This window comes from Squalius cephalus (genome assembly GCF_949319135.1).
Source record: "Squalius cephalus genome assembly, chromosome: 23".
Taxonomy (NCBI): domain Eukaryota; kingdom Metazoa; phylum Chordata; class Actinopteri; order Cypriniformes; family Leuciscidae; genus Squalius; species Squalius cephalus.
Window position 1 is genome coordinate 27461975 of NC_137144.1, and position 23601 is coordinate 27485575.

At 39.7% G+C, this 23601-nt stretch overlaps 1 protein-coding gene across 2 annotated transcripts; it reads right to left on the reverse strand.

Moving 5' to 3' along the window:
- Nucleotides 1–1129: 1129 nt before the first annotated feature.
- On the reverse strand, nt 1130–6602 carry LOC307151714 (uncharacterized protein). 2 transcript variants are annotated; one of them, XM_079859835.1, is made up of 7 exons: nt 6408–6602; nt 4868–4975; nt 4629–4706; nt 4361–4468; nt 2574–2638; nt 1507–1600; nt 1130–1154 (listed from the first exon to the last, which is right to left on the reverse strand). In XM_079859835.1, the coding sequence occupies exons 1-5, from the start codon at nt 6513–6515 to the stop codon at nt 2630–2632; spliced, it is 411 nt and encodes a 136-aa protein (XP_079715961.1). In that variant the 5' UTR covers nt 6516–6602; the 3' UTR covers nt 1130–1154; nt 1507–1600; nt 2574–2629. The 2 variants fall into 2 exon arrangements, with proteins under 2 accessions (XP_079715961.1, XP_079715960.1); XM_079859834.1 differs by lacking the exons at nt 1130–1154; nt 1507–1600; nt 2574–2638 and adding an exon at nt 3796–4164.
- Between the last annotated feature and the right edge of the window lie 16999 nt (nt 6603–23601).

A 23601-nucleotide genomic window follows, 5' to 3' on the forward strand; every position in this document is an offset into this window, starting at 1 on the left:
TCTCACAATTCTGAGAAAAGATGTCAGAATTCTGACTTTATAAGACGCAATTGCGACTTTATTTCACGAAATTCTGACTTTATATCAAGCAATTCTGAGAAATAAAGTCAGAATTGCGAGACGTAAACTCGCAATTGCGAGAAATATACTTGAAATTCTGATGTTTTTTTTCTCAGAATTGCGTGTTTATATCTCGCAATTCTGACTTTATAATACTAAATACTTTTTTACTAATATGCTAAATACTAATATAATACTAATACTAAAATTGAGATAAAAAGTCGCAATTATCTTTTAAAATGTTTTATTCTGTGTAAAGTAAAAAATAACGTTCTATTTCAAATAAATGCTGTTCTTTTGAACTTTCTATTCATCAAAGAATCTTGACAAATTAATGCATTACGGTTTCCACATAAATAACTGTTTTCAACATTGATAATAATCAGAAATGTCTCTTGAGCATCAAATATATAAATATGTATATTAGAATGATTTCAGAAGGCTCACGTGACACTGAAGACTGAAGTAGACTGGAGTAATGATGCTAAAAATTCAGCTTTAATCACTTTAACATACAGTTTATGTTACACACATAGAAAACGGCTATTCTAAATAATAATTTTTCACAATATTACTTTTGACTATAGGCTATTTCTGATCAGACTTCAAACACAGTATCTAACCTAAATCTAACTGAACTCAAACCTTTGAACGGTGCGCCATGCAAAACTAGGTTTTCCATATAACCACGATTCCCTGTTTGAGGTGAACATGCATTTCCATGCTGGACAAAAAAAGGATCTTCTGACTGTGACAGAGACTTCTGTGATGAAAAACTCTTTTAATAAATGCTTGAAATAATCTCATGCGCCAGAACAGAACAGGAGGCCAAACTTATACTTGATAAAGATGAAACTCCATGACTGTTCCGTCGTCCATCGTCTCAGACGTGCTTTAATAGCCAGCTGACATGATTTCTGCTTTTCCTCTCTTGTGTTTTCAGCAAGCTAAGGGAGACTGGATTTATCCAGCATGGTTGTGTTGCCATCCAGTGGATGATGGATGTTCTGCACTAGTGAGGTGGTGTAAGATCATTTTCACAGGTTGATAAAGTTCTCAGTTATGTGTTTTTGGAGTATCAAGTATTATAAATCCTTTATGAGAAATAAAAACAGACACAATTGAGTCACTAGTTGTCATCCAGTAAGATAACAGAGCTATAAAAGCGAATGAGGAGCACAACCTAACGCTTTTTGACTTTCTCAGTTTGGGAGAAATTAATTTCACACACGTCTAGTACAATTATGTGGTTTTGTTTCATTAAAACAGCGTATACTTTTTTTCTTGATTTACCCTGAAAGGGATCATCACGCTCCGCACACTCGTTCACCGCACCTGCACATCATCACCTACTCTCACTATAAAGAGACACTTCCCTTCACTTCCTTATCTGGTCTCGTCCTAACATGATCTCACAGACTCTACCACTTACCTGTTGTTACCTACCTCGAAGATTCCTCTTCAGTGCTTCATCTCCGATCACCCACTTCCTGTCGTCCGTCTTCTGTCTCCTGCCATCCGCTGTATCCACAGTCATCATCTACAAACAAGAGATCAAGATTATCATCCAGCTGAGTTCCTTATCCAGTTCAGATTCTTAAATACAGGTGCTGGTCATAAAATTAGAATATCATCAAAAAGTTGATTTATTTCAAGAATTCAACTTAACAGGTGAGACTAATATATTATATAGACTCATTACATGCAAAGTGAGATATTTCAAGCCTTTATTTGTTATAATTTTGATGATTATAGCTTACAGCTTATGAAACCCACGAAATCAAAATCCCCAAAAATTTGAATATTACATGTAATTACACAGTGATACCATTGTCATTGAAACCAGGTTTTGGTTCTTTTGGCAGTGTGGGCAGGTGCAAATCCTGCTGGAAAATGAAGTCAGCATGAAGTGCTCTGAAAATGTCCTGGTCGACGCCTGCGTTGACTCTGGATTTAATAAAGCACAGTGGACCAAAGTCCTCTTTTCTGATGAGAGCAAATTTTGCATCTCATTTGGAAACCAAGGTCCCAGAGTCTGGAGGAAGAATGGAGAGGCACACAATCCAAGATGCTTGAAGTCCAGTGTGAAGTTTCCACAGTCTGTGTTGGTTTGGGGAGCCATGTCATCGGCTGGTGTTGGTCCACTGTGCTGTCCACTCAACGCAGCCGTCTACCAGGACATTTCCAGAGCACTTCATGCTTCCTTCAGCAGACAAGCTTTATGGAGATGCTGACTTCATTTTCCAGCAGGATTTGCACCGGCCCACACTGCCAAAAGAACCAAAACCTGCTTCAATGACCATGGGATTACTGTGTAATTACTGGGATTTTGATTTCGTGGGTTTCATAAGCTGTAAGCCATAATCATCAAAATGATAACAAATTGAAATATCTCACTTTGCATGTAATGAGTCTATATAATATATTAGTTTCATCTGTTAAGTTGAATTCTTGAAATAAATCAACTTTTTGATGATATTCTAATTTTATGACCAGCACCTGTATATACTCACCGCTCATCTCTGCTGTTCCACTCCGTGCCTCTGTTCAATAAAACCCTGTTTTTGAACTACTCCACCTGTCACGGTATAGAGAGAAGCAGACAGGTTATTACGTGAGGACGTTTTTTTTGTCCAATAATTAGAATCTGTTTTTTCAGACTTAAGTAGTAGGAAATTACTAGTCATCCAGTTTTTTTATATCAGCTAAGCATTCCGTTAATTTTGTGAATTGGTAAGTTTCATCAAGGTGTGAAGAAATATAGAGCTGAGTATCGTCGGCATAACAGTGAAAGCTAATGCCATGTTTCCTAATGATATCTCCTAATGGTAGCATGTACAGAGTGAACAGCAACGGCCCTAGTACTGAGCCTTGTGGTACGCCATACTGAACTTGCGATCGATAAGACATCTCATCATTTACTGCTACAAACTAATAACGGTCAGATAAGTGTGATTTAAACCATGCTAGTGCAATTCCACTAATGCCAACATAATTTCCGAGTCTATTTAAAAGAATGTTGTGGTCAATAGTGTCAAATGCAGCACTAAGATCGAGTAACACTAATCGAGAGACACAACCATGATCGGATGATAAGAGCAAATCATTTGTGACTCTAACGAGAGCAGTCTCAGTACTATGGTACGGTCTAAATCCTGACTGAAAATCCTCGCAGATATCATTTCTTTCTAAAAAGAAACATAGTTGTGATTGAAGATACCGCCTTTTCTAATATCTTTGACAGAAAAGGCAGATTCGAGATCGGCCTGTAATTGACTAATTCTGTAGGATCAAGTTGCAGTTTTTTAACAAGTGGTTTAATGATAGTCAGCTTAAAAGATTTTGGTACATATCCTAATGAAAAGCTACTGCAGGATTGCTCCTGTACTGAACTACAGGTGAGTTTATAGAGCGATGTTAACCAGTGTTCGGAGTGGAGTTGATGTTACCAGCCGTCATCTTCAACATACTCTGAGTCCCGTGAGCTGGTGCACCGTCAAAAGAAACACCGGACGTACAGTATATATATGGTTCCAGCCAATATCGGGCCGCAACCATTCATGTTTCTGCTCCAGGGGAACTCCAAGGGATATTTTGCTTCCTTTTCTTTTGTTTATGTATAAGAAGTACATTTATTAAGTGAAGTCATTTGATAGTATTATTTGAAGTGTTTGTTTATGTATATTTGATGTTTTCATATTTGTTTATTGTGTGTAATGGCCATTATGTGTCTGCGTATCCCCCTTTTTGTGTTGATTGGTGCTGGTTAACACTGTATAAATGTGTTAACTGTTTATGTATGGGTAAGTGGTGTTCTGTGAGAGAACAGGTCCTGTAGTCTCTGTAATTGTTCAAGAGGCAAATGCAGCGACTCATCTTTATTGTAAGTTTTTTGTTGTTTTTTATTTTATTTTTTGGTATGCTTGGTTTACCTCAGTTGGGTTAACATTTGCTTTACTTTTGTAACCCCATACTGTGGAAATAAACCCCTAAGCGTTTGCAGTAGCCTGCTGCCTCCATGCTCTTTCTTCCTTTATGGTCACATCTATCACAATGTGCCCGTGTTTGGATGTTCGTGTTGACCACAGGTTTGGCCTCACTCAACTGAGACAGAGAGAGAGAAATTAACATATACATATATACACACACACACATATATATATACACACACACAAACACTCAGACATACTCTCTCTCTCACACACACAAAGCAGGATTATTATAGCCCAAATTAGTTCAATTTCACGCAATATTAAACATGCTAATAAAGCAAACATTACATAATCATATCCCGTCAGACCTTTTCTAGGTGGATCTCGTAATGTCTCTGGTCAATCCTCTGCTGGACTATCCGGCTCGCCACAGGTTCCAGAGGCCAGAAGGACCTGAGCACTTTGGAGGACAAAACCTGCAGAAATTAAAAATGAATAAATAAATGAATAAATAAATATATAAATTCTGACATTCTTCAAAATATCTTCTTTTGTGTTCAGCAGAAGAAAGAAACTCATATAGGTAAATGATGACAGGAAAATACATTCTTGTTTGAATATTAATTAATCAGAGACCTCGACTTTCTTCAGTTTGTGTTGAGTGTGTGCCGGTGTTTGGATGTTCGTGTCGACCACAGGCTTGGCCTCACTCAACTGAGACAGAGAGAGAGAGAAATCAACATATACATACATAATTAAGTTAGTGACTTGATGTACTAAAATAACTCAAAACTGAGCGGCCCAAATTAGTTCAATTTCACGCAATATTAAACATGCTAATAAAGCAAACATTGCATAACCACACCCCGTCAGACCTTTTCTAGGTGGATCTCGTAACTCGTCTGGTCAATTCTCTGTTGGACTATGTGGCTCGCCACAGGTTCCAGAGGCCAGAAGGACCTGAGCGCTTTGCAGGACAAAACCTGTGGAAATTAAAAATGAATAAATTAATTAATAGATAAATAAATGTGATAATAGGCATGGAATGCCAAACTTGACTTAATAATAAATAAGTACATAAATAAATATGCAAAGAAATGTAAAAAATGATAACAAAAGAAATGACTATTTTTATTTAATTATTTAGGTATAATTATATTTTTTGCCACATTTATTTATTTTTTCATTTATTTATTTATTTCGAGATGTGTGTGTGCGTGTGTGTGTGTGTGTGTGTGTGTGTGAGAGAGAAAGATACAGAGAAATTTGCCATTTGTGAAAAACACTGTAAAGCAGAATCGAGTATAAGGGAGAGGAAACAGTCAATGACTGTAAAACATCAGATTGATCAGAGATGCATCAGTAGAAGGGAGACAGACGGCATCAAATACAGCATTTTACATTACAGTATGCATGCCATGTGATACTGTAAACATGGTAGTTACATTACTGTAACTCAACCTTCATCTGTAAAGGTCCACTACAGTATATTCAGTCAAATAGTCAAAATCATTTACTGTATTCACTGCCAGCAAACTCTGTTCTAGCACAGAACCTCATGGCTGTGCTTCATCACACCTTTAGATAACACACTGGATAGATACTATTACAAACATTATGGATTCAGTTACATAAGTTATGTTATGCACGTGTATTTTCTAATGTGGCATAGCCTGTATTACTATAATTAATTCAGCAACAACGGTGATTTGACATGTATCTTGCATTGTTGAACTGATTGTTAAAATTACTAAATTGAAAGAAGGTCATACTGTTGTGTTTCTGTGATTAAACCAAATATTCTCATTACATATTACAATAATCTTGTGTTTGAAACAATGATGTGGACTGAAAAGTGTATAACTGTAATGAAAGCATGAGATCAGGTTTTGAAAGAATGACTAGCTGTGTTACAAGTGTGATCAGTTTGGATTTGTGTACTAGGAGTTTGAAAATGTACACCTAACTTGTGAAAATAGTACCAAAGTGAATAAAAAAAACCCTGCATTTTAGTCAGAATTATGACAAATTTCGTCTAGCTTTAGTCGACGATAAATGATGACATTTAGTCTACAGTTTTAGTCAATGAAAATTGTATTTTACTCTCTTTTTAGTAATGTAATTCTATTTAACCCAGTCAATATAGTATTTCAAACAAGGTTATCTTATTATATTTAGGACTTTTTTTTTTTTTACCACCGCGAGAAACAACACACATTTGTATGCATGTAAAGCATTGAAATAAATATCAGTAAATAATGGTAACATAAAGTACAATTTTTATGGTAACGCAGTTGGTCATAATTTTCGTTGACAAATTCGTTGACATTTCGTTGAAAGCAATTTTCACTTAGTTAAGTTAGTGACTTTGATAAACATGCTAATAAAGCAAACATTACATAACCATATCCCGACCTTTTCTCGGTGGATCTCGTCCATCTCGTCGATCGACTGGTCGCGTCTCAGTGGTGGTAAACGGCTCACAGGTTCCAGAGGCTGGTTGGGCTTGTGTATCGCTTTCATAAAGAGTTCGCTATAAAAAAATACCCTGCAAGTTACTTTCAAACCCCAAACCTTCCTTGTTATTCCAGAAACTGCTTTGACTGAAGCCAAGGCTAAAACCACAGGAGAGTTCTGAGCAGTGGAGTCTTATGACGTCACAGGGCAGCGAAACGCCGCCTTTGCAGAAGAAGATCAACGCTTTTGATTATGATTTGAGCATTTGACTTATATATTTAATAATGACAGGGTTATACTGGGTTGATAATGAAAATTAAAAATCAAATCCGAATGAGGAAATGAAATTGCATTTGAGCATTTGACTTATCATTTGTGCAGCCATTTTGAGACTTTGATTTATTATTTGATCTTTTTAAGCATTTTAATTTTAATTATGGTAGGAAAAAACTTCCATATAAGTCACATCACGAGAAGCACCTGGCTACTATGCACAATTGCAAATAAATTGTTACATTTGATTATTCTTACTGACTTTGACATTATTTTCATTAAAGAGTTAAAAGGAATAGTCAAACGTTCGCACGCATTTATTGATGCTCGGATATCATTAAAACCTTTTCATTTATGGAGTCAGATGAAATAACGAGAGAATACAATATTCAAATGTATTGCATTTAATCAAAAAATACTTTGCCACGAGAAAAGACAGTAACACGTAAAGCCCTTCCGCGCTGGTCGGATGCCGGATTTGGACCGATCGAGCGCAAGCTTACAACTCCCAGATGTTGTATTTTAAAGTTCTCAATTTTGCCTTAGGTTAAATTAAAGTATGTTCAATTTTCCATACAGAATGTGAATGTTTTTTTTTTTTCCGGCCAGTTCACATCTAATTGAAACATGGCCAAACAGGCCTCTTGAAGAGAAACTTCTACACCTGCCTGTGTGTATTCTAGTCAGTTCTGTTTAATATGAAACCCAGTCACAGTTTCTAAATTTCAGTGATGGCCGATATTATTTGTTTTCAAGCTGGATGAAAACATCAACTGGTTTATCTTCCCAACATAGATACCAGGACATTGGATGGTTTGTGTAAGTCATTCTGAACCTGAAGTGTTTACCTGGGATAACCTATAATGTCTGCATCATTTTTAGATACTATGTAAAATATAAACTGCAATTGTTTTTCTGTGTATATTCAGACATAGCAACAGATTATGAAGCCTGGAGAGCATGACATTTCTTTCCTTGATCCTCTGCACGGCAAAACATTCAATAAGGAAGAATACACGCTCATCTACAGGTTTTTTAGTGCACTGTTCAGAGATTAATAAATGATCTTTGTCCTTTGCAGAAACTCTCTCCATTCCATTGGTGAGCAAAGCAGTGGTTCTCCTCCAACAAAGAGGCGCTCAGTCCAGAGGATCGTGAAAGGATTGCAGCAGAGGTGAGTTTGTTATAGAAATCAGTCAAAATACCATTTTACATTATTGTTGTGCTGCAGAGATGTCCTGCCCACATATCACACTCTACAGACTCAAGAAAACATTTTTTTGTTTGGTATAAATCCTTATAAAAATCATAATTTTAATATTATACATCAGCATCCCAAAAATAATAAATTGGCAACATAAAAATAAATGATCAAATGAAATATGAAGTCACCAAAAACGACTGTCTTGAATGGGACAAAAACTCAAATGGCTCTATTTTCCTTTTGAAAGTCATTGAAACAGTGACAATTAGTGGCCTACTCCAGGCTATACATTTACACGTATATATTTTTTAACTGCTGGATTTTGTGCTGCTATAATTGTCACCACCTTTCACCCGACTAGTGACGGCCCTGCATGTGCTAAATGTTTAAAATATTAAGTTATGTTAACTGTACTTGTTCAGCTCCCATATCTGGGTATTAATATACAAGTGATTTTAATGTAGATTAATCTGTCAGTGTCAGATGTCAGATATCAGATAGTGATATGATCTTTTTCTATTTACTTTGAACTTCAACTCTTTTAGACGTTTTCTTTTTTCCTTTTAAAACAGACGACAGACTCTTCTACACCGGCCCCAGTAGGCAGTACATGCGGCTAGTTGTCCTGTCAGAGGAAAAGAAGAGGTCTGTTCTAACGGAGTGCCACAATAACGCTGGGACTGGCAATCATAGTGGCGTCAGAGGCAGGCACGGCGTTATGGGTGGGCCTGACGGGCCTAGGATCACCTACTTTTCAACAGGCCCACTCAAAACTTTTCTTCAAAAATAAAATAAACTTTTAATAAATTTTAACTTTGTCAAGAATAATAAAAAATCGGCAAATAAGCTCATAATTTGTGCTAAAATTGTCTAAATGTTTAGTTTTCAAAGTTTCATAGCTTAAGACGTCCTCCCTATTACAAAGAATTTATTTAATCAAGCTCTAATTACGGCTCGTTGTGGATCCTATGGGGCGAGGTCGAGGTGACGTCACCTAGCACCAGTCGAGTTTTCAAAGCAATTTTAAGAAGCTTTTAATGTCCATTTGGATGTTTCTGCGCAAGTTCAGCAGACAGTGAGGTTCGGGATCGGATGTAGCTGTTAATCTTCGTGGATGACCGTGAATTGGCGGTAGCCTATTGTATTAGTTTTTATCTCGTAGTAGCCTATAGGCTACATTTTAATGCATATTTTCTGTATAATAAGCTAAGCTCAGTCTGTTGTTAATGAAATCCAAAGAAATGAATGTTGTATGAAATCGTCAAACAGGTCTATTGCCACTTATGACCGGATTTGATTGAAACTGTCGGGCAGTGTTGTTGATCAGTATTGTTGAAAACTTAAAACAATTAAACAGAATTGTGAAATATTCAGCTTCATGTTTTACGAGCAGAACTAAACTATGTTTTGGGGAAGTATTAGATTCCTGACCACTTTTACAGTCTGTAGTTAGGTCTATCAAGAGATGCGCTAAAGCACTAGTCTGGAAATCCAGACCTAAATCTAAAAGATTAATGGTCTGGCGGACAAAAGAAGGTCCCAGGCACTCAGTCAAAATAACAGGAGAAGGATCAGGTTAAAAAGCCTTCAATGAATGTGGCTTAAGTCATTTTAAAAATATATATGCACCAAAAAATTTTAAAATGACTTAAGCCACATTCATTAAAGGCTTTTTAACCTGATCCTTCTCCTGTTATTTTGACTGAGTACCTGGGAGCTTCTTTTGTTTTCCTTTGGATTTTTTTCCCTACCCCAAGAGCACCTATCAAGAACTCCTTTGACTCTACCTGAGCGCCTGGTTGAACCTCTCACAATTAATGGTCTGGCGTTGACTAATGAAAATCGGCCAGCTCGAGGGGCGGCACCAAGCATGTCTTTGAAAATCTCACTGCACATAATTGGATAACACAAGCCCCATACGCTTAGCTTCCAGCGGAGCTAACTGGAAGATTAGACTCTTACCGTATCCGGCCGGCAAAACAGCAAAAACGCCCTTCTTGCAAAGGAAGGATTCGAGCGGCGTCTTCTGTTCCGGTTTTAGATAAAAAGCCAAGTCTAACTCGTTCATTGTAGCGGCCAAAGCCGTTTCAAACAACTGCATGGTGTTCATCCATAGCCATCTTGCAATGTTTACTAATGACTTGGACGTCACAGCGCTGTCGTCATCTCGCCTCTGGCCCGCCTATATCAGATAACCCGATGTGATTGGTGCAGCTCGGAGACAAGGGCGTATTTAATGAGCATCATTACTCGATCCCAGAGTAACTCGCTGAGCAAATTCAACTTGTGCTCTCGAGAGAACTCTGGATTACCAGGGTACTAAAGCACAGCCAGGGATGATTGATTCCAAAGCGCTCTTCTTTGGTCAGAACCAACGAGAGTGATCGCGGATAGGTCCGTCATGCACCGAAACTTTTTTAAAATGCAACAAAATATTTAAAGAGCATCAAGCTATTAAAACCTCTATTATGTAAACACAGATAATATAACAGTATATTAGTCAGGCATTTTTATTAAGTTAAACAGTGATTTGATAACGTTTTTAATTTAAGGTCCACCCACAATTGGTCTGGCCCATCCAAAACTGGAATCCTGGCGCAGTGCCTGGTCAGAGGCACTCAAAACAGGGGTATTGCTGGCTACTTAATGGGTATCTTATATCTATACTTAAGAATGTGCCTACTTTTGCCACCTTTGATTGTTAGATACCTCCTTGATTTAGAAGTTACTAGTGCAAAATGCCCGTGCAAAATCAGTTTTTGTGTGTGTTTTTAGTAATTGTTGGTTTGGTGTGTGCTCATTGTTACAATTACACAGCAAAAGTTCAGTGACTTTTTATTTGTGCATGGTAGAAAGCACACAGTGAACTCTGAGAAAACGCTATGCTTGAGCAAACAGTTTGTGAATAGGCAACTACAAATGATGCCCGTGAAAGAGACTGTGAACGCATTGAATAGGATATGTTTAGTTGGTGAATAGCATAGGCTACTATTACACAGTAGTGATAGCGTTAAGCGCACCAGAATGAAATAGAATATTCAGAAGTAAACAGCATAGCTGACTTACAGATTCAGTTAACATCCACAAATGAATAAGCGCGTCGATTCAGGGAGCAGTGCAAAGTGCCCGTGCAAAATCAGTTTTTGTGTGTGTTTTTAGTAATTGTTGGTTTGGTGTGTTTGAGTGCTCATTACAATTACACAGCAAAAGTTTAGAGACATTTTTATTTGTGCATGGTAGAAAGCAAATAATGATACTGACATAATGACATACAATAAATGTAGAAAATTGAACTACATGATTCAGGGAGCAGGATACACAGTGAACTCAGAGATTACTTAAGCTCCACTGCTTTCTTTGACCCTCTCTGTCTCTGCACACTGAGTGAGCACAGCCCAGGACCAGTGTGAGAGGAAAGACAGAAAGTCACTTTAGGGCGCATTTGTATGAAAGACAACAACTCCCACAATGCACCACAATGCACCACATTGCAGAGCTCCGCAAGCCACTCCCACTAATCGAGAACAGAGCATATGAGGTATCCGCCTATCAGAGAAATCACTCTTCCGTCTACAAGGCTAGCTAAACCCAGACCTTGAAATTGGCATCGTTGAAATTCTTTGCAGCAGACGGACTCTATCTCTGTGTCCGTAGGCGCACAGTGAGAGCACAGGCACCACCAGTCCGCCCCAGCTCGAGCCAGTCTGGGCTCCTCGTCCACGCCAGACAGGTCTTCTGCCTCCGCCTCCTGTTCCTCCATCAGCCTCCGCTGCTCTTCGCTATATTGCGGCTCATGATGGTAGCCACGAACATCTGAGTCGAACATCAGAATCGCATTCGACAGAAGAGCATTCGACTTTCAAAATCATCTTCTTCCGCCATTGTCGTAACTTCACATCTGGCTCCACAGCACCCGTTAGCTTAGCTTCCAAACAAGATGGCGGATATTGCCTTTAGTTTCTGCAAGTGAAGTCCCACACACTGATCTGTAATAGGTCTGTAGCGTGAGTGGGTCCCACTCCCTGGAAAAATGAGGACCGAGTGTTTGTAGTCTCAACCCCTCTACAAAGAAATGGGATTTTTACATCATTATGAGCAGGAACTGCAACACTGAAATCCGTATTTCTCCCGACTGGGTTTCTAACGATGCAAAGCAAATGGGTGAAGTGTCCCTTTAAGTTTATCAAGTGACGAGAATACTTCTTGTGCACAAAAATAACGACTTTATTCAACTCTTCATGTTCTTCTCTGTGGGCCTCTGAGTGAGTTCACGTAGTGAAACAGCGCAGCGCGTCTGGGTTGTACGTCAGAACGTAGGCTCACTATTGGCCAGCATCACACACATGACCAGCGCCGGCCAATAGTGAGCCTACGTTCATGGACTTTCAAGCCATTCACACTTTTTCCAGCTCTTCACATCTCTAAATATTATTGTTATTTTTAATGTGATGACCAAAAACATGTGTCACAAAGCAGGTTGAAGCAGGGAAGTGTGGCAAAACAAGAGAATCTGTCCCACAACATTGGTTACTTTCACTTTCATTTTAGCTTGTTTATGGGTGGAGTGTGTCAATTAACGACGGAAGGGAGTTGTATTTAAAGGGAGCGTGTCGTACCTGAATCAGAAGCGTCATCCGTTTGTTTGCACATGAGAGTTTGCCGTATGAGTGAGGATTTATGGTGGAAAGACGGCTGCGTGTCAATCAGCTGTTTCATGTGTATGATGTCTGGTGCGTGACTGAAGCATTGCACTTCCAGACCAACTGTCATGAGCTGTCCTGAAGACAAAGCAAAAAACGCTTATCCACCTATCTTGGTGTCTGGTGACCCGCGATACTCATTGGTGCTTTCAATACCTGCAAACGTGGTCAGTACCTCTGCGCCGCCATTACACACACTCCTACACACGCACGCACCCACTCGCATAGCTTTCATATTCGCACATTCTGTGTGCTTAGTGTTTTGTTTATAATTGTTGTTGCCGTTAAAATTATTGTTGCTGTTGATTTAATGTTGGTGATTTACCACAAGATTTATGAGATGTTTATCCAATGTTTTCTTTGTTCTCTCTTTCTCTCTTTGTTATCTCAATGACCAGAGACCGCTGAGAACTTCATTTCTTATTTTGTTTTATTTTTTTGTCCATTTCGTTTTCTGTGTGATTATGATTTTGAACATATGGAAGAATAAATATTCCTTGTGAAATGACCTTTTTCCTGGGGTTATTATTATAATTTGTTGTGTAACAGGTGGTTATTTTTCTGCTATCCTGGGTTAAGTTAATTTTTGACAGGTTTAATCCTGTCTGGCGCCCGAAGGTTTTTTCTTTAAATTATTTATTTAAGTTAGGGCGGCCACCACCGTTACAGAGTGGCGCCCGAACAGGGACGGGTTTGAAACCTGATTGAACACTTGAGAAAAAAACAAACAAAAAACAGACAAACTCTGAAACATTGTGATTGGTGAACTTTATTTTTTTATGGAAAATTAGTGAAACAATGAAATTGTCTGAATTAATCTTGTAAATTGCTTATGCTTGTGAATTTTTTTTTTTTTGTGTGTGTATAAACTGTGAACGCTAATTGAACAATTAGAGTGTTATCTCTAAGGTGTCACAGAAATTGATAATCGTTTGAATAATTGAAATAAGTGAAGGTGACTTACTTTGAATACTTATTGTTTTTGATTTACTTAGTGTTTTTGAGATAATACTGACTGAACAGTTGTGAAAAGTTGTATTTTGTTGTTTAGTAGAAATCTTTCAGGGACAAACAAACTGACACATATCTCATTTACTGATATTTATTGTTTTTTACACTCAACATTCTTACACTCAATCACAGAAATCATGGTGCATACCCCTCCTTCCCAATCTACTTTTGTGGAAATTGAGTCTCCACCAGACATCTCAACTCCAGTATGGCCGCCTGCACTGCGACCATGGATGCCTCTGGTACCACCTCCATGTGCTCCTGTGTTCTACCATACCCCCACTCCACGCAGCCCTGTTCATCCTGGAACCCGTGTGCACATGTCCTCTCCTGCTCTGGCTGGGAGCACTCCAGTGCAAACTCTCACCTGGGCACCGCAAGTGGATAGCATGCAACTTTGCACCTCATCTGAAGGTGGAACTCCTTCAGTGGCACAACATGACCTGCCCAACATTCTACCAACTCCTGGAAGGGAAATACAAGAAGTCACTGCCCGGGTACAAGGAAACTGGGATACCTTGTTTGACTTAATGGCAAGACAAGAAAGAAGAGTGGATGAACTTACCCAGGAAGTGAAAGATACCTCTTCTCATCACCAGAGCCAGATGGTTGATCTTGCTGCAAAAGTGGAGGATAACAAAAATCAAGTATTAACCCTGTTTACTACCACTAAGCAACAAGAGGAAACTGAAGCAGATAACCTGACTAAAGCGATGAAGTTAATGATCACGGAAGAACTCCAGAAGGTGGAATCTACCTTGGTGTCCGAACTACGATTCATGGTTGATCAACTCCAAGCAGAGGTTCAGCAGGACATCAAAGCTGTTCAACACACTTTCCAAACAAGCCATAATAAGATAACTTCACAACTCCAACAATGTGTTACCCAAACTGATCAATGTCTCACCGGTTTCAAAGAGTTGAAAAGTGAAGTGGAGAAAGGATTTCAAAGTGTCAAAAAAAGTGCAGATCAACAAAAGCTAAGTGTATTGACACCACCAGATCCCAGCACTACCAGTACTTCATCCCAGCCATCTCCTTCTGCTCCAGTGACTCCTTCAACTTCTTCAACCCCTCCTTTAACATCTGTGAATCTTACAGAGGGTGAGATTGTGAAGATGATACTTAAGAATATCAAGCCGTACCTTGCCAGCCAATTGCGTAGCCGAGTAAATACTGTGGAAGAGCTGGTAAAATTAGGACATCAACTGGAAAAAGATTATGAGCAACAGATTCGTTATGATTGTGGTCGAATGGGCCCTAAGCATCAAGCCACATCACAAAGACCCTCCTCAAACCAACCTACTGAGAAAATCCCAGTTCAGTGTTGGAGATGTAGAGGCCAGCATCCACCAGGAAAATGTCCACACTATACCTCTCCCCAGTCACCTCAGACATCTGGTCCACAGTATTCCACCAGCGGCAAACAACCTTATCACCCCAAGTCAGGTGGTCATCTGTCCAACAACTCTGTTGCTGCAACAAGAAGTCATAAGTCACAATCAGCAACCAAGAAAACCTCCTCATCTACAAGCTCTAATGAACATGTAGCGATACCTCAACAACTAGTTGTTCCCCTTTGTATCGATGCCTGGTCAGGTAAGGCCATTGTGGACACTGGTGCAAGCTACACACTCATCAATGAAAATCTCATGAGGCAGCTTACATCCCCAGACCAGCTGCAACCGTGGTGCCGTGGTCCTCTTTATCTGGCGAATGGAAAAGCAGAGATTCCATTAGGATGGCTGAATACCACCATTAATTTACATGACCAAGCATTTACCTTACCTACTGCTGTACTTTCATCCCAAGCTCTAGCCTATGCTGTAGTCTTGGGGTTGGACTTTATTTTCTTCAGTGGGCTGCAACTCAATGTCATTGATCAAAAATACTCCTTCAAGCTGGATCCTTCAAAAGAGTACCCCTTTCAACCAGGAAATCCAAGTGTGCCAAATGTAAGTCCCCCAAAAGAGAGGTGTCAATTTAAGGAAGCCACACAAAACCTTTCCTTATTAACTTCTGTGCCCCCTCCATCATCACCATTGCAAATTCAACACCCGGACGGTATTGATGAAAAGACATTGATAAAAAATGCTGTGGACGCTGCTCATTTACCTTTTGATGAAAAGCTACAGTTACTCCAAATCCTGAACGAAAGCCCTCAGGTGTGTACTCTCCGTACTGGACGTACTGAGGTTCTCCAACACAGCATCTATGCCACCAGCCAAGTCCCCATTAAACAACGGCCATACCGTTTGTCTCCCCTCAAGCAACTTGCCCTGGAGGAGCAACTTGATGAGATGTTGAGGCAAGGAATAGTTGAACCATCCCACTCTGGTTGGGCATCACCGGTGGTCTTAGTACCCAAAAAAGACGGCAAATTTAGATTCTGTGTGGATTATAGAAAAGTTAATTCTGTAACAGAAAGTGACGCTTACCCTCTTCCCAATATAACCGAAATTCTGGAATCACTCTCTGGGGCAGCCATCTTCTCTACGATTGATCTAAACAGCGGATATTGGCAGGTGACCATGGACTCCAACAGCAAAACCAAGACAGCCTTCATCACTCCTGCAGGTCTCTATCAATTTAATGTTATGCCGTTTGGTCTCAAAAATGCTCCCGCAACTTTTCAGAGGCTCATGGAGACAGTTCTGGGAGAACTAAGGAAAAAAATATGATTTGTGTACATCGATGACATCATTGTGTACTCGTCTTCAATAACTCAGCATTTCCACGACCTCCAGACTGTCCTCCATAGACTAGAAACTGCTGGTCTCACCATAAACTTGAGGAAAAGTAAATTCTGTCTTCAAGAACTCACCTTCCTAGGACATGTTGTAAGTGTCAAGGGCATTTCAGCAGACCCATGTAAGACTGAAGCCATTCATGCCTATCCTGTGCCTACGAACTTGAAGGAAGTTCAGCGGTTCCTCGGGTTAGCAGGGTGGTATCACCGTTTCGTTCCAAATTTTTCCAAGATTACTGAACCCCTCAACGCACTAAAAAAGAAGGGACATAGCTTTCAATGGTCAATTCAGTGTCAGCAAGCTTTCGACCAGCTAAAGTCTTGTCTCACCTCACCTCCAATTCTGGGCCATCCTGATCTTCAGCGGCCATTCATTGTTTACACCGATGCCAGTGACATCGGCCTATCCAGATCTTCGGTTACACCAGCGGAAAAGATCCAGCACTGCCTGTATCAGATGTTGTCCTGTGGGAAGAACAGCACAAAGACCCCGAAGTTACAAAATTATTGCAAGCAGTTGCAGATAATTGTGCCAGTCTGCTTGACCAGTATGAAATAATTGAGGACAAATTGTATCACAAAACATACCTGACAAATAACCAACTGCATTACAGAATCTACATTCCCAGTAGTTTCCGATCCACTCTTCTCCAGTACTATCACTCCACTCCTATCTGTGGCCATGGAGGAATCTACAAGACCTATAAACGACTTCAGGAAGTAGCATTTTGGCCAGGCATGTGGTCCGCGGTGAAACAGCATGTGAGGACCTGTGTTAAATGTCAAACTCTGAAAAGTGATAACCGGAAGCCTGCTGGAAAACTACAGCAAATCACAACAAGCCGCCCAAACCAAATGCTGGGAGTCGACCTCATGGGTCTGTTGCCACGTAGCACAAATCAAAATGAATACCTGCTGGTCTTTGTTGATTATTATTCTCGATGGGTTGAGTTGTTCCCCATTCGGAGTGCCACAGCGAAGAATGTTGCCTCCATCTTCAGAAAAGACATCCTGACACGGTGGGGCGTACCAGACTTCGTTCTCTCAGACAGAGGCGCTCAGTTTGTTTCATCTGTTTTCAGAGAGTTATGTGAGAACTGGAGTGTTATTCCGAAATTAACTACAGCCTATCATCCCCAAACCAACATGACCGAAAGAGTTAATCGAAATCTCAAGAGCATGATGGCAGCCTATGTGGACGACAACCATCAGAAGTGGGACCAGTTCTTACCAGAATTCAGATTCGCCCTTAATTCAGCTGTTCAAGAGACCACTGGATTAACCCCAGCAGAACTCCAGCTGGGTAGAAAACTCCAAAGTCCAATGGACAAAATACTCTCTGGGCCTAATCTAACCCCAGACGCCGCCTCGTATGATGTAGTGCACCATCTTCATCATCTGCAAACTCAAGCCAAAGAAAACAGCAAGAAAGCCAAAATGAGACAACTGAGGAACTATAACAAGAATAGGAGAGATGTAACATTCAAAAGCAAGGATCGAGTATGGTTGCGTAACTTTCCACAGTCTAATGCACAGCATAAATTTAGCGCAAAACTAGCCCAAAAATGGAAAGGTCCTTACCGCATTATCAAGCAGCTGGGTCCGTTGAACTATCAAATAGCCCTTGAAGACACTGGAGAAGATGTACGTACAGCTCACGTTTGCAACATAAAAATGTGTTATCCAACGGCTGAGGAATTGGAGATACAAGAAAAGAAAAATCTCCTGGATATATTTCAAGAATCCTCTGATGACGAAGATTTTCTAGGATTTTAATCTGAGTTTTCTCTCTTCTAAACAACCATAGGTTGTTTTTTTCTAAGGAGGGGAGAGTGTGGCAAAACAAGAGAATCTGTCCCACAACATTGGTTACTTTCACTTTCATTTTAGCTTGTTTATGGGTGGAGTGTGTCAATTAACGACGGAAGGGAGTTGTATTTAAAGGGAGCGTGTCGTACCTGAATCAGAAGCGTCATCCGTTTGTTTGCACATGAGAGTTTGCCGTATGAGTGAGGATTTATGGTGGAAAGACAGCTGCGTGTCAATCAGCTGTTTCATGTGTATGATGTCTGGTTGCACTTCCAGACCAACTGTCATGAGCTGGAAGAGGCGTTAGTGAGGCCAGCAGGGGGTGCTCACCCTGTGGTCTGTGTGGGTCCTAACGCCCCAGTGTAGTGACGGGGACACTATACTGTCAAAGAGCACCGTCCTTCGGATGAGACGTAAAACCGAGGTCCTGACTCTCTGTGGTCATTAAAAATCCCATGGCATTTCTCGTAAAGAGTAGGGGTGTAACCCCGGTGTCCTGGCCACATTCCACCCATTGGCCCTTACCAATCATGGGCTCCTAATAATCCCCTTACATTGAATTGGCTCTATCACTCTCTCTCCTCTCTCCACCTATAGCTGGTGTGTGGTGAGCGCACTGGCGCCGTTGTACTGTGGCTGCCGTCGCATCATCCAAGTGGATGCTGCACACTGGTGGTGGTTGAGGAGAGATCCCTTGATATGATTGTAAAAGCGCTTTGGGTGTACAGTAGTACATATGAAAGCGCTATATAAATGCCTCATTCTATTCTATTCTATTCTGTCCTGAAGACAAAGCAAAAAACGCTTATCCACCTATCTTGGTGTCTGGTGACCCGCGATACTCATTGGTGCTTTCAATACCTGCAAACGTGGTCAGTACCTCTGCGCCGCCATTACACACACTCCTACACACGCACGCACCCACTCGCATAGCTTTCATATTCGCACATTCTGTGTGCTTAGTGTTTTGTTTATAATTGTTGTTGCCGTTAAAATTATTGTTGCTGTTGATTTAATGTTGGTGATTTACCACAAGATTTATGAGATGTTTATCCAATGTTTTCTTTGTTCTCTCTTTTCTTTTTTTTTATGGACATTTTTTGTGAATGAAAGTGGACACGAATCTGCGAACGTGGATTAGCGTGACGCGGTCGGTTTCCGGCACGGGGCTCGGATCTCAAAGACCAGAGACCGCTGAGAACTTCATTTCTTATTTTGTTTTATTTTTTTGTCCATTTCGTTTTCTGTGTGATTATGATTTTGAACATATGGAAGAATAAATATTCCTTGTGAAATGACCTTTTTCCTGGGGTTATTATTATAATTTGTTGTGTAACAGGTGGTTATTTTTCTGCTCTCCTGGGTTAAGTTAATTTTTGACAGGTTTAATCCTGTCTGGCGCCCGAAGGTTTTTTCTTTAAATTATTTATTTAAGTTAGGGCGGCCACCACCGTTACAGAAGGATGCAGGATCTACTTGCAGCAGCTGAACTTTATTTTACAAACACTCAAGAAACAGAACAGCCTAGCATATAGCAGTGACGATAGACAAGACACAGAACAGCCTAGCATATAGCAGTGACGATAGACAAGACACAGAACAGCCTATAGCGACGACAGACAAGAAACAGAAGAGCCTAGCATCTTCAGTCCGAGAGCTGCTCAGTTCAGCATCGTTCTGTTCACTGGAGGAGCCTGAAAAATAAGTCAATAGAAAAATATGTCAGTGAAAGTAACTGTGCAGAACTGAAGAAACTGATCAGAGATTGTGGAAACTGATTCCTGGTTCAGAGAATGGGAGTTAGTGTTTTAGCAATTCAGAAAAACTGTAAACACAAATCCAAATTTTCAACTAAACTCACAAAACTAGGGCTGCACGATATTAGAAAAAAATATAAAATATTAAAAAAATTGCAATATTTTTTTCCCAACGATATATATTACGATATTGCGAGCCATCAATCCAGGCTAAAGTCAATAATTACCATTCCATGATATTAATAATTTCACTAATAAGCAAGCTTCATTACAAGTGACAAAAAGGTCACTTAATATTTTATTCCAAAATTAGAACATATTTCTATCAGAATTCGGTGAACGTTCTACGCAATCCAACGTGGCGGCGCTCTTAACAGATGTTTGTTTGTTGATTAGGGTATAATTCCTCAAAATAAGTAAAATAAATCTTATTCTCTCTCTCTTTCTCTCTCTATGTTTTCGGTGCTGATGCAGTGACGCGTTCATGTAAACGGTACCTAAAAGCTGTCACAAAGAACCAGCAAAAGTAATGATTATGAATATGTAAAATATTGCAATGAGACATTTTAATTGTTTATTAATAAACAAGTGTTTTCTGTGTCGGCTGCAAAGATGAAGTTGACGATACTGACTCGCAATCTTCGCAGTAGTGAACGCGCCGGAGAGAAATGCACATTTCATACGGATTACATAGTTTTATTTTGTTTTGAATGGTTCTGTTTAAAAGTAGAGATTTCCGTAGATAATAGATATATTTCTATTTTTTTTTAGGTGTGTGAGGCGAGTAGGCTACCTTATACGCTGAGTTTCGGTTCATGGATGATTGATAGCTTAAGCTCCAGTTCAGGCGCTGGCGCCTCTGTGTCGTGATTATCTATTGTCTGCTATATTTACTTTTTATATATTAAATCCAGGAAATTGGATAATGAAACACTGATTAAAATTAAGATACAATTAATACAAAACGAAATTCGCTTTAAAGAAAGGCTTTGTGCTTTCTGTTTGAGGTCTCTGTGAAAGTTTTAAAGCAGTCTTTTAGTGCGGCTTTCAGAGCGGTCGCGTCCGTTAGAGATGCGCGGATGGGCTATTATTTCATCCGCAACCGCATCACAAAACTCATCATCCGTCCACCATCCATCCGCACCAACGTTTTTGACCAATTTTCAAAACCGCACCCGCCCGCCATCCGCTGAATGTATACATATATTTTTCATTTGATTGGTTCATTTGATTGGTTCAACCGCCCGCCACCCGCCCGAATTTAATTAAAATATTATTTTTCATCACGTCATCCGCCCGATCCGCGGTTTATCCGCGGAGTCCGCGGCTGTAACCGCCAACCGCGCATCTCTAGCGTCCGTAATGGAGAACTGTCACGTAACATTGTTTTTTCCTCATAAATGTGAACACGAAAAATAAAAGACAAAAGACTTTTTTAAAAAGACAACCATCCACAACTTTATAACACTCCAGGCAAAGTACCTCTTTTTGGTCAACATCCTCCTTTTTGTCGAAATAGTCCCAAATAGCTGATTTTTACTTTTTTTTTGGTACGAAATCATTTTTTTGCGGCGGATCCTCTTCGTCGCCCATTTTTAGCTATAGGATTGCCAGTGAATGTTGGCTGTGAGCTGCGGCACAGCGAACCAATCACTGCGCAGGAACACGGAACGTGCATGTCACCCCAGCAACAAGTCATACAACAAACTCGTGTTTACTGTGTGCTACCGTTCTTTTAATACACCATGGGGGCTACTACCCTTCACATCGCATGTTCCGGCGATGTGACTATCGCTCATGCGCACATCGCGATGTCGATGTTAAAACAGAATATCATTCAGCCCTACAAAAAAACAGTGACTCTTCTCAAAATCAAACAAGGCTTTCAGATCATACACACACGAATCAATAAAATAAGCACTACAGATCATCCATTAGACACTACATCAAAAAATGGAGAAAACAGCATCCAGAACATTACAGAAAATAATAATATTGTATGACGTAAACAATTTTTGCACATAAAAAGCCTAGTAATTGCAACTGATAAGGAGAACATATTGTATTCTGTATGCACTGCAAATATAGTATTTTACTGAATATTGAATATTAGGCCTATTGAATGTCTATATATTCAGCACTTGTCACAAATCTCTTAGCATTTTTAAATCTTACCTTAAAACTAATTTTTTAGGGTACCTTGTAATTGAATATTTGCATAAATCTTTCATTGTCCACATTTGATTATTGCAATGGCTGATTTAGAAATTTATGTGTGGTGTATTATTAAAGTTAAATAAAGTAGAGACTATTATTAACAAACCGGGAATTGCTGTGGATCCTCTCATGTTTTTTCAGAAGTTCTGATCGACTGAATCTCTGGTCACAGTGTGGACACTTGTAAGGTTTTTCTCCAGTGTGGATCCTCTCATGTGTTTTCAGAGATGATGACTGACTGAATCTCTTGTCACAGTGTGAACACTTGTAAGGTTTTTTTCCAGTGTGGATCCTCTCATGTGCTTTAAGAGATGATGACTGACTGAATCTCTGGTCACAGTGTGGACACTTGTAAGGTTTTTCTCCAGTGTGGATCCTCTCATGTGTCTTCAGATGTTCTGATCGACTGAATCTCTGGTCACAGTGTGGACACTTGTAAGGTTTTTCTCCAGTGTGGATCCTCTCATGTGCTTTCAGAGTTGATGAGTGACTGAATCTCTGGTCACAGTGTGGACACTTGTAAGGTTTTTCTCCAGTGTGAATTCTCTGGTGCCGTTTTAACTTGTTTGCTGAAATGAAAGTCTTCTCACACTCAAAGCACATGTACTCTCTTACACCAGTGTGAATTTTCTGATGTCCATGTAAATGTTGCCGCTGTGAAAAACTCTTTCCACACACAGAACATGAATATGGCTTCTCCTTCGTGTGAACTCTCAGGTGTTTCTTCAGGGCTGATGCACAGAGAAATGTTTTGCTGCACTGATCACATGAGAACGGCTTCTCTCCAGTGTGGATCCTCATGTGAACCTTAAGAATTTGTTTGGTTGTGAAACTCTTCCCACATTGATCACATGTGAACGGCTTCTCTCCGGTGTGGATCCTCATGTGAACCTTAAGAATTTCTTTGCGTGTGAAACTGTTTCCACACTGATCACATGTAAACGGCTTCTCTCCAGTGTGGATCCTCATGTGACGCTCAAGCCTTTGTTTGTATGGGAGACTCTTCCCACACTGAGTGCAGGTGAAAGATTTCTTGGCTCTTTTCTTTAAAAATATATTTTTAGTCTTTGAGCGTTTGACACGATGTTCCTCCTCCACTTCACTCAGTTCTTCTCTCTCCTCGCTCTCTTCCATCAGGTCTGACATGAAAGAAAAAAATTATGAAATAAAAATTTCAGTACATCAAAATAATTAAAAGAGAGAAATATGAAGTGAAAGGACATGAAAGTGAGCCCTGATGTAATAGTAGAAAGTAGACAACTGTTATAAAATATTATGATAATCTGATGCCTTTTTATAAATAGAAAGGATTTGTCCTTGAAACTTACCATGAATGAGGAAAATTTATCTTCCAATTATTATTTTTAAAACATTATAGGCACGAATCCCATGTTTTTTTTAGCAAGACCTATTAAATATATTTGATCAATTA

Excerpts from the sequence above, each read along its gene's own strand:
- LOC307151714 (XM_079859834.1), bottom strand. The coding sequence starts at position 6,515 with ATGAAAGCGATACACAAGCCCAACCAGCCTCTGGAACCTGTGAGCCGT. Across the intron at positions 4,976-6,407 it reads ACGAGATCCACCGAGAAAAG|GTTTTGTCCTGCAAAGCGCT; the intron begins GTCGGGATATGG and ends TAATTTCCACAG. Across the intron at positions 4,707-4,867 it reads ACGAGATCCACCTAGAAAAG|TTGAGTGAGGCCAAGCCTGT; the intron begins GTCTGACGGGGT and ends TCTCTGTCTCAG.